At 47.0% G+C, this 15,146-nt stretch overlaps 2 protein-coding genes across 4 annotated transcripts in view; one reads left to right on the top strand and one right to left on the bottom strand.

Annotated features, from left to right (window-relative positions):
- LOC121274602 (pyruvate carboxylase, mitochondrial-like) overlaps window positions 1-15,146 on the top strand; it is a 1,197,472-nt gene that overhangs the window by 503,451 nt on the left and 678,875 nt on the right. The window lies entirely within an intron of this gene.
- Window positions 544-13,925, bottom strand: lrfn4a (leucine rich repeat and fibronectin type III domain containing 4a). Its single transcript, XM_041181933.1, has 2 exons — window positions 12,544-13,925; window positions 544-1,414 (listed from the first exon to the last, which is right to left on the bottom strand). The coding sequence occupies exons 1-2, from the start codon at window positions 13,923-13,925 to the stop codon at window positions 544-546; spliced, it is 2,253 nt and encodes a 750-aa protein (XP_041037867.1).

Genomic DNA, 15,146 nt, shown 5'->3' with positions numbered 1-15,146 from the left:
ACAGTGTCATATCATTTCCGGAACCATTGTTTCCAGTGTGTATTAACAAATTGTACATTACAGTGAGGAGTTGGACACTCCGTCACCTCGACACAGTCCATCTATTGTTTCTGGGCCAGCAAACCGATCTTGCTTGATAAAGAAAGTAGTACAAGAGATTTAAAGCTGCCGCCAGCCTCTTGGGTTATACGGCATTTGGTACCCCATGCCCGGTTACTGTCCGAAACCTACCATCCTCACAGCTCAGTGAGCAGTGCCCCCGAAGTCTTGATGCTGGAATGTTGCTGATTCTGGTAACATGAGACTGACCCGCAAGAGTTCCTGGCACAGACGGCAAACCTCCCCATCAATGCCTCCGAGTAGGCCAGGAATGTAAATGATGCCAACCTGAGAGGGTATGGTGGGCAGGGGTGGGGTTGGCGCTCAATCAATGCACTTCCCCCTCTTCTCCACTCTCTTTTCTCGTGGCATTTTACAGGATGGGGTTTTTTTTTCTCTCCCAGTTGGCATTCCCCCTTTTTTTTTCTTAAAACGATTCTTGGTTTAGACAATACTCTCTTCCAGTTCCTCGGAGCTGTAGAAGGCCCCTTTCTTGCCCGTCACCTCAGTCTCGGCATATTGCAGCAGCATCCCGTGTACAGACTGGCTGCGCTTAGTCCAGATGACGCTGAAGCGCTTGGCGTAACTGTAGCAAGTGGTGGCGGCGATGTCACCCATATCAAAAGAGCAGCTGCGTTTGGCTTTGGACATGGCCGCCGTTGGGCAGAGCTGGTCGGAGCCAGGGCTGGTCGAGGTGGGTGTCTCTTCCGACCCTGGGGCACCAGCCCTCGGCCCCGAGCCTTGCTTGGCCTGGCCCTGTTCTCTGCTGGCGGCTGCACGCTCGCCCCCTTCTGCTTCGCCCCTCTGCCTTGACTTGAACTTTCTTCTCGGCGGCTTTGCCCGGTTGTGAGGCGCTGAGTGTGGTGGAGGGGCAGAGGTGGACGGAGGAGGGGGAGGCGGCATCGCCTTGTCTGTTGGCTGCCCCGCGGAATGAAGTATCATCACCCTCCTGCGCGACAGCATCCCGTTGGCAATCGGCTGGCTCCCATTGGTCTGCGAATACACGTCACTGACCTTGGGAGACTGGGCACTGCCACAGATCTTGTACTTAACCATCATGACCACAGTGAAGACCAGCAAGGTGACGACAATGATCCCACCCACGATCACAGTCAGTGTGCCGCCCAGAAAATGGGCGTGCAGCAGGTGGCAGTGTGGGTACTCCTCCGTGGTGCCAAACTGGGCACACCCGACGACCTTGGTGGCTGCCAGCTGCGTCACGGTATCTCCGTAAATCGCCAGGATGCACAGGTCATAATCCACACCCGAGATGAGGTTCTTCAAGATAAAAGCTTTGCTTGTCGACGGGATAATCCTGAAAGGGTCGAAGAAAGACATAAGAGATCGACTGATCAAAACCCACCCTGTGCTTATACTTAGTCCTTCAACTTCAGTATCACCCTAGAATTGGAAAGAAAATCATCTGAATGACCTGCTCTAGCCTCTGTACAGCTGCCCAAAGGTGTGACATATTGAAGTGGACTGAGGCTCCATTTACACAAACAGGACTGTAAAGATGCACGATTCTGCTTCTTTACGTGTTGGCAGAATCAAGTTTAAACAACCATAACTCGTGCCTGATATCTTGGAATCCAAAGAGCTGGAAGTTATGTTGCAGTTTATAGCCCTGGTCAGAACCCCACCTGGAGTAACTGTGTTCGGTTCTGGACACCGCACCTCAGGAAGGATATATTGGCCCTTGGAGGGGGCTGCAGCCCAGGATTGCCAGAATAATCCCCGGGCTAAGAGGGTTAAATCATGCACAGACTTGACTCCCTCGAGTTTAAAAGACTATGCGGTGATCTGATTCAGGTTTAAGGCGATTTGACAGTGTCGTTACTGTTTCCTGTGGGCGAGGGGGTGGGGGAAGTGCAGGACAAGGGGGAAGAGTCTATGGACGGAATCTTATGGCCCCATCACAGTGGGGGCAGGACCGTTAAATGCCACTGACTTCGGCAGGACCGTAAAATGCCGCCCTTAAGATTCAAGCTGGGCCACTCAGGGGTGATGTCAAGGAGCACTTCTTCACACAAAAGGGAATGGGAACCTGGAACTCTCTCCTCCCAAACAGCCATCAATTGGAAGTTTCAAAACCAAAGTCAATAGATTTTTGTGAACTGAGGATATTAAGGGTTACAGAACCTAGTGGGGAGTGTAAATGGAGTTAAGACACAGCCTTGATTTAATTGAGTGACAGCACAGGCTCAAGGGGGGGATGAATGATCTCCTCCTGTTCTGTGTATTAAGGAAAGGCTGGATGAAGTAAGACCAAGGTTCAGCTAATTTGCCTTTTACCATCCTGGTTGTCACATGATATAATGATAATAGTGTCGCTGACTGATCGCAGTGGTCAATCTATTGATTAGTCTATCAGCAGGGCCTTAGTGAGATCGCAGCTGGAGTACTGTGTATAGTAGTGGCCTCCTTACTTAAGAAAGAATATAATTGCATTGGAAGCAGTTCAGAGAAGGCTCACTCAGCTGATCCCTGGGATGAAGGGGTTATCTTATGAGGAAAGGTTGAGCAAGTTGGGCCTACACCCATCGGAGTTTAAAATGAGAGGTGATTTTATTGAAACGTATAAGATTGTGGTGAGTGCTAAGAGGATGTTTCCCTTTGTGGGGGGGTCTAGAATCAAGGGGCATGGTTTCAGAATTAGGGGTCTCCCATTTAAGACTAAGATGAGGAGAATTTTTTCTCTCAGAGGATCAGTAGTTTCTGGAATTCCCTTCTCCAGCGAGCAGTGGAGGCTGGGTTATTGAATAACTGAGTTAGACAGATTTTTGATCGACCAGGGAGTTGAGGGTTATGGATACAGGCAGGAAAGTGGAGTTAAGGCCACAATCAGATCAGCCTTGATCTTATTGAAATGCGGAGCAGGCTCAAGGGGTCGAATGGCTTACTTCTGCTTCTAGTTTTTGTATTTGCGTTCTTGTGCCAGACACCAATGTGAGCAGCCCCCACCCCCCTGCTGCACCCTTCCACCACCCCCCCCCTCCCCCCCCCCCAAACCTCCCCTTAATAAAGCTTTGGGAGCAGAGGTCTAAATTCACTTTTTACTGCATCAGTATGCTGGACCAGGCAGCGAGCAGTCTCACAGTTTGCACCTTGTGATTGGCCATCTCTGAGCCACTATCACCAGGTGATGTGTTGAGGCTGGATTATTCCAGACGTTTGCTCCACACGCTGTCAGCAGCTTCAGGTAAGACGACATTAGAGGCTGCAAATATATTGTATCTCACCCCCCCGACCCCCCCCCCCCCCACCCACCCACCCACCCACCCACCCACCCACCGCCACAGCCACTTGCTCAATTAAAAATTACTAGGGTTTGGGGAGTGTGTGCATGCGTGCACTTGTAGAGGGAATGAACAGAGAGTTTTCGCAGTCTGGTATCTGAGAATGGTCTGGAGTCTGTAACTCTAGGACTGCAACACTTTAAGAAGGATGGCAAGGCTTTGGAGACAGTGCGGAGGAGATTTACTGGAATGGGACCAGGGATGTGGGGACTTCAGTTAATATGGAGAGACTGGAGAAGCTGGGATTGTTCCTCTTAGTGAAGATAAGTTTAAGGGGAGATTTAATCGAGGTGTTCAAAATTACGAAGTGTTTTGACAGAGTAAATAAGGAGAAACTTGTTCCAGTGGCAGGAGGATGGGTAACCAGAGGGACACAGATTGAAGATGGTCAGCCAAAGAACCAGAGCAGGGGGTGGGGGATAAGTTTCTTTTTACACAGCGAGTTGTCGTGATCTGGAATGCGCTGCCTGAAAGGGCAGATTCAATAGGAATTTTCAATGGGGAAATTGGATAAGTACTTGAAGGAGAAATTTTCAGGGCTATGGGGAAAGAGCCGGGGAGTGGAACTGATTAGATAGGTCTTTAACACTCACAATTGGCCAAATGGCCTCTTGAGCTGTGTCATTCTACCTATCAAGATGGTATTGTACAAGGGAAAATTATGAAGCGTTATAACTTAAATGCATTGTTCTCTTGACCATCATTGTTGCCTTTTTAGTACAAGGTTTCCTCCCACATGCTGAGTTTATGCAGCTTCCCTGTGGAGGCCAGCTCTCTGCACTCAGGCTGCTGTCAGGCAGTGAGGGGACTGACACAACCTCCAGTTCTTCTTCTGTAGCTCGAGTAGGGCCAGACTGTGCAGGGGTGGGCTCAAACCATATCCTGATACGCTCTCCGATTCTATGTCTCATGGCTGCAGAAAATGCAGAGTCACTCAGTGGAAACTACCTCCAAAATGCAGAATTGAAAAAGCATGTTTTCATGTTACAAGGCAAACTATTGTAGACCAGTGGTTACCCCCCCCCCATGCGGTTATACATCGAGAGTTAAGGCCAAGCGTAGGTTAGAGGGTAATGGGATGATATAATCAGCTACACTGATCCGAAAGTCTCACTTCTTAAAGTCATATCAGGCCCTTTTATGTATCCTCCACATTTAAGTAACGAGTGTTCTGACCAATACTTAGCTCTGCGCCACAATCATTGAAAACAGATTCACTGGCCATTTATTTAACTTGTTTCTGGGACCTTGCTGTGCCTGGAAGTGTTTACCATGTTATGACAGTGACTACAGGTCGTGAAGGGCACTATACAAAGGTTTATTCTTCTCACGGGTAGGGAGGGTGTAATCACCGCCCAGACAGGTTTAGGAAACCCAGGAACAGGAGCAGGCCCATCTGGCGCCTATCCCTCCATTCAGTCAGATCGCAGCAGATCTGTTAACAGCGACCGTTTCCATTTTGCAGGCGTAGTTAGGAACTTATAATGGAAAACTTAGACGGGGAGTGTGCCTCAATACGAACATACGAAATAGGGGCAGAAATAGGCCATTCGGCTCCTTGAGCCTGCTCTGTCATTCAATAAGATCAAGGCTGATCTGTTTGTGTTTCGAATTTCACATTTCCAATTGCCGCCGACTTAGATTCTTATTCGGCAAGGGAATTCATCTACGCCTGCCTTAAAAATATTCAATGACCCCACCTCCACTGCCTCCTGAGGCAGAGAGTTCCAAAATCGCACAACCCTCTGAAAGAAGACATTTCTCCTCATCTCTGTCCTAAAAAGGCAACCCCTAATATTAGAACAGTGCCCCCACCAGAGGAAATATCTTTTCCGCATCCACCTAGTCACGACTGTTCAGGATCTTATGTACTTCAATCAAGTCACCCCTCACTCTTCTAAGCTCCAGTGGAAACAAGCCCAGCCTGCCCAACCTTTTCTCATAAGACAACTCAGCTCATTCCAGGTATCAATCCAGTAAACCTCCTCTGAAACCGCCTCCAACGCATTTACATCCTCTTTAAATAAGGAGACCAAAACTGCACACAGTATTCGCTGTGTGGTCTCACCAATGCCCTGTATAACTGAAGCATAACATCCTTACTCCTACGTTCAATTCCTCTCATAATAACATATAACATTCCTTTAGCCTCCTTCATTACATGCTCTATCTATACTAACTTTTCGTGACTCATGCACTAGAACACCTAGATCCCTCTGCACCTCGGAATTCTGCTGCCGCCCTTGTTTACGTGATACTCTGCTTTTTTATTCTTCCGACCAAAATGAACAACTTCACATTTTCTCACATTATACTCCATCTGCCAGATTTTCAATTTAAAAACATTAATATGTTTTGGATTGATTGATCTATCCAACTGGGCTATCAGGGCTCTAAAAGAGCATTGTGTTAGTGACTAATGCTGACTGGTAGTCAGTGACTGCAGCCACTGTTCTGGTTCTCAGGATGTGAGCAATGTTTTTATTATGTAAAGTTACACTAAGTTTGCAGCACAGAAACAAGCCGTTCAGTCCATCTGATCCTCGCCAGCGTATGTGCCCCACAGAAGCCTCCCCCCACCTTACTTCATTCACCAGCGTATCTTCCCAAGAGGTTGCCCAGCTCTGCTCGCCCCGAGCACATTCAGTCAAACACGCACAATGCAGGATTGGAGTCAGTTGTCTCTCTCTCCCCCCCCCCCCACCACCCCCCCCCGGGGCAAACTAGATAAGGGGCTGAAGGGCATCATCGAACCAGTTGGGGACATTATGACAATTTGACAGCTCCTTTTGACCATTTTATCTGGTGCAAACCCAGAGAAGGCCAGATTTAGCAAGTTCAATTTTACAAATCCCCTGGTGGGATTTGAACTTGGACTAATGCCAACATGTAGCCATGAGGCCACTGAACCACAGCTCAGACACTTGACAGTGCTCGATAGAGCGGCTGTGCAGCAAATGAGCCAAAGGTGCAAAATCCGTCTGGTCAGTTGTTAAATTTTCTTTCACCAGTAATACGATCAGAAGCATTTTCAGAGGGACGGCATTCACGGTAATTGTTACACTGAGTTTCTGAAAGGAATCTCACCAGGGTCATGGTATATCATCCACCCATGCCCCAGTAATACTCCCCCACAGTAACATCCATCCAGAAATCAACCCCGAGAAATACCTTTCAGTAAGGCTCTCCAAAAAATGCCCTCCAGAAATAACCCCCAGAAATACCCCTCAGTAATACTCTCCAAAAAATGCCCTCCAGAAATAACCCCCAGAAATACCCCTCAGTAATACTCTCCAAAAAATGCCCTCCAGAATTACCTCCAGAAATAACCCCCAGAAATACCCCTCAATAATATTCTCCAAAAAATGTGCCCCAAAATATCTCCATAAATACCCTTGTAGAAATACCCCTCAGTAATACCCTGTAAAAGAAAGCCCTCCAAAGTTACCTTTAGAAATACCCCTCCAGTAATAGCCCCCAAAAATACTCATCAAGAAATACCCTTCAGAAATATTCTCCAAAAAATGCCCCCCCCAAACCTCCAGAAATACACCCCAGAAATACCCCCCAAATATGTGCATCAAGAAATACCTTCTAAAAATACCCATCAAGAAATAACCTCGAAAAATACCCCCAAAAATATGCATCAAGAAACACCCTCCAGAAATACCCCCCTCCTCGAGAATACCCATCCAGAAACACCCGTGGAAATACCCTCTAGAAATACCCCCAAAAATACACTCCAGAAACAGCTCCTAGAAGTGCTGCCCGGAAATACCCTCCAGAGGTAACCCCAGAAATACCCACCAAGAAATGCCCTCCAGAAATAACCCCAAGAAATAATACTTCTCCAGAAATGCACCCCATAAAAACCCTCAGAAATTACCCCAGCAACATCCCTTAACAATTTCCCCCATAAATATACTCACAGCAATAGCCCAGGAATACCCCCACTAACTCCCCCCTCCTGTTCAGTCAAAGTGCACTTAAGTAATAAGCCCATCACTGTACCCCCAAATATCTTTTCAGAAAACTACAGCAGTATTTACCAAATCAAGTTTGGTTTGAAGAATGGAATCTGATTTTTCACATCTCAGTGCCCAGTTGAAGACCGAGTTGATTAAACCATTCAAAAACCTCTCAGCAGTGAAAAGACGTCGGCAGACTAGATATCCAAACAGATGTTGGTGCCATTGGTAATGACTTGGACTTGGCTGAATGCTCGGGATCAGCACACATTTCTAAATACATGGAATTTCACACTTCAGTTCCGATTAAGCAAAAAAATGATTTAGATCTAAAATTAACACGAAGGCCAGAGTTCTTAGAATACAATATCTGAAATAGCACTGGAGGTTTTTAATGTGTTTAACAATGCTCTAAGTTACTTTACGACATATAAAAGATGCTGTAATGTTTGTCTTATTATATCTCACTGGCGTAATTGAGAGCAGCCCAGCAGCAAGTAGTGGTTACATTGCTGGTCGAGTAATCCAGGGGCCTGAACTAATAATCCAGAGCTTGCCAGTTCAAATCCCACTGTGGGAGTTTTGCGAATTTGAATTCAATTTAAAAAAATCTGAAAATAAGAGGGATTGTAGTAAAAAAAAAACCCAACTGGTTCAGTAATCTCCCCAGAGACTTGAGCTCATAATCCAGTCTGAATCTCCAGTGCAATAGTGAAGGAATGTTCCGCTATCTGAGGTGCTAAAAGGTTGAACTAAGCAGGCCCTGTCTGCGCTTGTACATTGATGTAAAACATACTATGACATTATTTCAAAGAGGAGCAGGAGGGTTCTCCTCAGAGTCCTGGCCAAAATTTATAAGAAGATAAGGAAATATGAGTAGGCCATTCACTACCTTGAATCTGCTCTGCCAGTCAGTGATATAATGGCTGATTTTCTACCTCAAATCCGCTTTTCCCCCATATCCTGTGATTCCCTTAGGACCCAAAAATCTATCTCTCAGTCTGGGATATATTCAGCATCCGTAGATCTCTGGGTTAGAGAATTCCAAAGAATTCTCTCCCTATTACAGTCAAAACGGCCGCCCCCTTATCCTGAGCCTCTTAAGCCTGTGTTCTCGATTCCCCAGCCTGGGAGAAACTTCCTCCCAGCACCTACCCTGTCAAGTCCCTTAGAAATTTTATATGCTTCAATGAGATTACCTTTCAATCTGCTAAACTCTAGGGAATGAATATAGGGCTAGTTTATCCAAGTTCTCCTGCTAGGACAATGCCCAGGAGCTAGTCCCAGCAATTATACCTGATCTAACAGAAGTAAAATGAATTCCCTGGTCATAATCTCATTGGTATTTGTGGGAGCTTGCCATGCCACAAAATGGCTGCTGCATTTCATACATTACGAAGCTGACGACACTTCAAGAGTACTTCAGTGGCCCTGAAGTGCGTTGGGACATGCTGAAAACATGAAAGCGCTTTAGAAATGCAAGTCTCTCTGTCTTTAAAAAAAGGGAAAATCTGCTGTCCTTATCCAGTCTGTTCCCCTGCATGACTCCAGTCCCACACCAATGAAATTTAATGATCAGGGCAACGAGGATCGGAAAATAAAAGGCAGGAGTTCTCTAACTTGCCAGTGACGCCCACATCAATAGATCGAATAATTTTTTTTAAAAAATCCGCTGCTGTGAGGGGGCTAACAAACATATGAAATACTGTATGGTATTCATAACTTTGCTGTCGTACTTGTTGCCATAGCGATTTTGTTCCATGTATACAGCAGCAGGCGCGTGCAGAGAAAAGGATTGAGAAGGTCAAGGCCAAGAAAGAGAAGCCATTTTTACCTATCGACCATAAAGGCACAAACTGCGCACAAAACCTATGCTGCACAATTTCAAGGGTACGAGGATTGGACAATGCTTTGTGGGCAGGCCCCGTTTGCGGACTCAAAGTGTGACTGTCCGTCCTCGGTACAGTGTTGAGTTGAGGACAGAGGATTAACAACTCGTGATGCTACAAACTGAGAATCATGCCAAGGTAATTTGCGGCTACAATCTTCAGAAGGGCTGTCTGCCACTGCGTCACATGACACTGCCTCCTGTCACAGACTTTCCAACCATCGAGGGGATTGCCCTGGAGTTTCCAAGAATTGACAGTTAATCTCCAGGACACAGGCCCAGGAGAAAAATCATGGGAATATTTAAAAAAAAAATGTTCCCACCCCCACCTTTTAAATTCCTCTGAACACTTTTCTAGATATCTTATAGAAATATATGTATACAAATAGTCGCTTGCTGGTACAGAACTTGAGTATTGCTGAGAAAAGAGACATGCTGTTAAAGCTTTTCGTCTTGTGCTCATCAGGACAGATTTGCAAGAATACCAAATCTCAAAGGGAACAACAATTTGGGTATTCTTGCAAATCTGCCCTGATGAGTGCAAGACGAAAAGCTTTGACAGCATGTCATTTTTTTCAGCAATACTCAAGTTCTGTACCATCAAGTGACGATTTGTATGCATATATTTTTATAAGTGATCTACAAAAGTGTTCAACGGGACTTAAAAGGTGGGGTTGGGGCAATCTTTTTCACAAGAATACCAAATTGTTGTTCCCTTTGAGATTTGGGAGTATTGCGAATCAGTCCTGATGAGTGCAAGATCAAAATCTCTTTTTTATCAGCGATGCTCAAAAATATTTATGGTCATAGGGCTGTTTGACTGACAGTCAAGAGTCAACCAGTTGGATAATGTGGATCAGTTCACTTTCTGATTGGCTGTGGGATGGCAGGGCCCTGCTGAGATGGAAATGTCAGGCAGCCAGCGGCGCGATATGGTGGCAGGCGGGGGCAGTCAGATGCAGCAGGTGGTGAAACCGCCATAATATGTCCACCAAGAATTAGCAATCCTAACTCTGCATGGTAGGACTCACAGCAACTGCTTATATTTATCTAACAGCTTTAACATAACAAAGTGTTCCAATTCGGCTTCAAAGGCATGCTATCAAACAAAATAGGACTACGAGACACATAAGGTGATATTAGGGCAGATGAACAAAAGCTTGGTCAAAGACGTAGGTTTTAAGGAGCATCTTAAAGGAGGAGAGAGACTGAGAGATAGAGAGGTGTGAGAGAGGAAATTCCAGAGCTAAAGGCCCAGGCAACAGAAGATACAGCTACCAATGGTGGAGCGATTAAAGTTAGGCTGCTCAAGAGGCCAGAATTTGAGGAGTGCAGAAGTTCCAGAGGGTCATAGAACTGCGGGGCATTACAGAGATAGGGAGGGGAACGAGGCCATGATGGACTTGAAATGGATGATGCAAGTTTTAAAACTGAGACCTTGCTGAACCGGGAGCCAATGTAGATCAGCGAGCACAGAGAGGGCGATAGGCAAAGTGGAGTTAGTGCACTTTAGGATACAGACAGCAGAGTTTCGGATGACCTCAGGCTTATGAAGATGGGAGGCTGGCCAGGAGTGCATTGGGACAGTCAATTCTCGAGATATCAGATGCATTGATGAGGGTTTCAGCAGCAAATGAGCTGAGGCAGGATGAAGTTGTGGAGATGGAAGGGGATAATGATGGAGAGGATGGGATCAGCTCAAAGTTAAAAAGGACCAAAGCTTGCATCTATCTTTACTTTCCCTTAACTTTCCCATTATTGATCCATACAACTACATTTGGAATAAACATTAACCTTCCAAACTTGACAAGCTGTAATTACAATCTCTCACTAGCAGCAGTGCTTGTGTAACTGTGGACATGGAAACTGACAATGGAAATACCCATGATCATAACTGAAACCCTCACTTTCAACATCCTGGGTGTTCCCATTGACCAGAAACTGAACTGGATCTGCCATATAAATACTGTAGCTACAAGAGCGGATCAGAGCCTGTCAATTCTGCAGAGAATAACTCACCTCCTGACTCCCCAAAACCTATCCATCATTTACAAGGCACAAGTCAGGAGTGCGATGGAATGCTCCCCCCTTGCTTGGATGAGTGCAGCTCCAACAACACTCAAGAAGTTTAATGTCACATAAGACAAAGCACCCTGCTTGGTTGAATCTCATCCACCAACTTAAACATTCACTGTCTGCACCACTGACACACGCTGGCAGCAGCGCGTACCATCTACAAGATGCACTGCCGCAACTCACCAAGGCTCCTTGGACAGCACCTTCCAAACCCATGACCTCTACCACCTAGAAGGACAAGGGCAGCAGACACATGGGAACACTACCACCTCGAAGTTCCCCTCCAAGCCCCACACCATCCTGACTTGGAACTGTATCGGCCATTCCTTCATTGTCAATGGGTCAAAACCCTGGAACGCCCTCCCTAGCAGCACTGGGGTGTACCTACACCACAGGTTCTGCAACGGTTCAAGAAGGTAGCTCACCACCACCTTCCCAAGGGCAACTAGGGATGGGCGATAAATGCTGGCCTTGCCCGCGATGCCCACATCCTGTGAAAGAATAAAGAAAAAGGACCAATTGCACATCTTTGAAATGGAGACTAAATCATAATTATGTGGATCAAATGGCACCAGGTCATAATGCTCATTTGGAGAGCCAGTGCAGACACGATGGCCTCCCTCTGTGCCATTAAAATTCTGATTCTGCAAAGTCCAACTGTTTTATGCCCTCTAACACTCCCCACCTGAAGGCTACACTTGGTCTTTATTTCTTGTGTGCAGCAGCAAGGGAGGTTACAGGGACAGGATGAAGCTACTCAGTCCTTTGAGCCTGTTCCACATTGATTTACGAGTGTAATGTAGAGGAAAGCACAGGTTCCAAGGATGTCATACATCTCTGGGTTGAGACAACAATAACTAGTCGTCGGGTAGTACAGAACTTGAATATTGCTGAAAAGAGACATTTTGTCAAAGCTCTGCATCTTGCACTCAACAGGAAAATCGCAAGAATACCAATGTCGACACCCCATACATTGGCATTCTTGCAGCGGTCCTGATGAATGCAAGATAAAAATCTTTGACAAAGTTCCTTTTTTCAGCAAGACCCAAGAACCATAACCGTTGGGACTTGGGTTCCTGATGCAGCCTCAGCCCCTCAGTGTGTCATCCCCTGGTGACATGGTGCAGTCTTTGCACTACGCTGTGTGAATGGCCTTAACGGTTCTGCTATGGAGACACAGAGGTGACTGCTGGCAGGATGCAGCTGGGCTTACCTGTACACAAGTGTCTCGTCCACAGAGGAGTTGTACTGGATCTGGTACATCCACACCCCGTGCAGGGACTTGGTGGCGGACCATCGGACCAGGGCAGTCGTGGCAGTCACGTCCACCACCGTGACCATCTTCTCCTGCCCCCATCTGCCGTCCGTCCCGTTGGTCACGGGCTTATTGGAGGTGGTGATGTCCGAGGATCCCGGATCCCGGTGCAGGACGCGGATGGTGCCGTTGCCGCGGTGGGGCAGTGGGATGATTTTCAGGTCGGCCAGGGCTGTCGACTCCCCGGCTGCGTTGGTGGCGAAGCAGGTGTAGGAGCCGTCGTCTCTCACCGTGGTCACGAGGATGTCCAGGGTGCCGTTTCTGTAAGAGGTCATCCTGGACGAGTTTGATATGATTTTATCCTCCGGCGATACCCAGTGGATGATGGGCTCCGGGTCCCCTATAGCCCTGCATTTCAGCGTCGCCCTCTGACCCTCGAGGATCCAGACTTTGTGGGTGTGCCGGGTAATCAGCGGGGGCTCGCAAATAAACTCCTCCTCCGGAATGTACCAGAAATACTTGCCAGCGAGGTGGGAGGGCGTCGCACAGGTCTCCATATCGTCCTCCCGCACCAGACGCCGTAGCCATAACAGCTCACAGTTACAGTGCAGAGGGTTCCCTCCAAAGTTCAATGTGATGGTGGAGGTGTAAGGGGTGGGACTTATAACTCCAGTCTGCGATCGGGCAAACAGCGAGTCTGGAGGCAGCGTCTGCAGTCTGTTGGACGTCATGTCCAACCTCGCCAGTTTGAAGAGTTCTGCGAATGTCCCAGCCATGATATAGTCAATGAGGTTGTGGTCCAGGTTCAGCATGTGCAAGTTGACCATATTCTGGATGGCCTCCCAGGGAATCTTCTGCAGATTGTTGAAAGAAAGATCGAGATCCTCCAAGGTGAGCAAAAAATCATCAAAGGCCGTTTCCACGATGCTGATGAGCTGGTTGTTGTTAATGATCAGGTGCTGAAGATTAATCATCCCACTCAAGTTGTCGTCTTGAATTGCAGTCAAGCGGTTACTGTCCAAGTGCAGTGACCGCAAGCTCTCCAGGTCTGCAAAAGCAAAGGGCTGAATGAAACTGATTGTATTCCTGGACAGCGTGAGGTCCACCAGGCCAGACATGTTGAGGAAGTCCTGTTGCTCCACAACCCGAATGAAGTTGTCAGCCAGCCTCAGCTCCACTGTCCTGCGGTCAATGTTTACCGGGATGAATAGGAGCCCCTTGTTGGCACAAAGTGTACTGAGCGATTCAGAGAGGTTTTGACAGGTGCAGTGGAACGGGCAAGCCTCGGCTAAAGCTGCTATGCTCCCTACCAACAGCAACCCAAAGAGGAGCCTTTCCATTGTAGATCCGTTGGAGAGACCTGCAGGCAATGAACACTCAAGTTAGAGCTGTGTGGAAGGAAGCAATATGATCAGGTGTATGCATGCAGTCTCCAACAGGCTGATCAATAGCTGATCAATAAAACCTCTTACATGCTGCACCCATTCCATCCCTCCTCCTCTGAGTGCTCCTTAAAGCCCACCTCTGTGACCAGGCTTTTGGTCACCTGTCCCAATATATCTTCATGCGCCTCACTCTCTAATTTTCACAAAATTACAAAATCAAAAGAATTGTCACAGCACAGAAGGCCATTCAGCCCATCATGCCTGTGCCAGCTCTCAGAGCAACTTACTGAGTGCCACTTCCTGGCCATTCCCCTAAAGCCCTGCAAATAATCCAATTCCCACCCCCCACCTTCACTGCCTCGATTGAACCCACCTCCACACTCTCAGGCAGTGCATTCCTGATCCTAACCACTCGCTGCATGAAGAGGTTATTGGTTGTTTTGGCAATCACCTTAAATCCGTGCTCTCTTGTTTTAATACGAATGTATAAATTAGGAGCGGTATTTGGCCATTCGGCCCCTCGAGCCTGCCTTTTTTTTTCTATTTGCCTTCCTAATTTCTTGCTGTACCTACATGCTAAATTTTTTATTCTTCCTGCTGACGTAGGCAGCATCACATTTTCCCACGTTATACTCCCACTTAAAAAATCTCCTGTTTACCAGGAAAGCAGAGGGGATAACCAGGAATGAAGGATCGTTCTCGACCCTTCCACCAATGGGAACAGTGTTTCCCTATCTGTTCTGTCCAAACCCCTCACAATGACAGAAATATTGTTCGATAACACTCCTGCAAAGCGTCTTGGGATGTTTTACCACATTAAAGGTGCTATATAAATGCACGGTGTTGTTACACATGAGGGTGTGCAGTTGTTTACGTTCTGCAGTGTGTTCCAGAAAGGCTCTCATGAATTGGCACTTGGGATGCTACAGCACAAAAGGAAGCAATTTGTCCCATTGCGTCTGAGCCAGCTCTATCCAATTAGTCCCACTGCCCTCTGCTCTTTCCCCGTATCCCTACAGTTTTGTTTCTCCTCTGCAAGCACACATCGCTTTTGAAAGTTACAATTGAATTTGTTCTCACTGCCCTTATAGGCAGCGCCTTCCAAATCCTAACCACTTGTTGCTTAAAGAACGATTTTCCTCATGTAGCCACTGGGTTCTTTTGTAAATCAGATTA

Source organism: Carcharodon carcharias, assembly GCF_017639515.1.
Source record: "Carcharodon carcharias isolate sCarCar2 chromosome 37 unlocalized genomic scaffold, sCarCar2.pri SUPER_37_unloc_1, whole genome shotgun sequence".
In the NCBI taxonomy this organism is placed as follows: domain Eukaryota; kingdom Metazoa; phylum Chordata; class Chondrichthyes; order Lamniformes; family Lamnidae; genus Carcharodon; species Carcharodon carcharias.
Note: the sequence above shows the minus strand (reverse complement) of the source record. Positions and strands in the feature narration are given on the sequence as shown.

What these genes read in the sequence shown, in the direction of transcription:
- lrfn4a (XM_041181933.1), bottom strand. Translation starts at nt 13,925, where the DNA reads ATGGAAAGGCTCCTCTTTGGGTTGCTGTTGGTAGGGAGCATAGCAGCT. An exon ending in GACGAGACACTTGTGTACAG is followed by an intron (nt 1,415 to 12,543) that starts GTAAGCCCAGCT and finishes CGACCCTTTCAG; the next exon opens with GATTATCCCGTCGACAAGCA.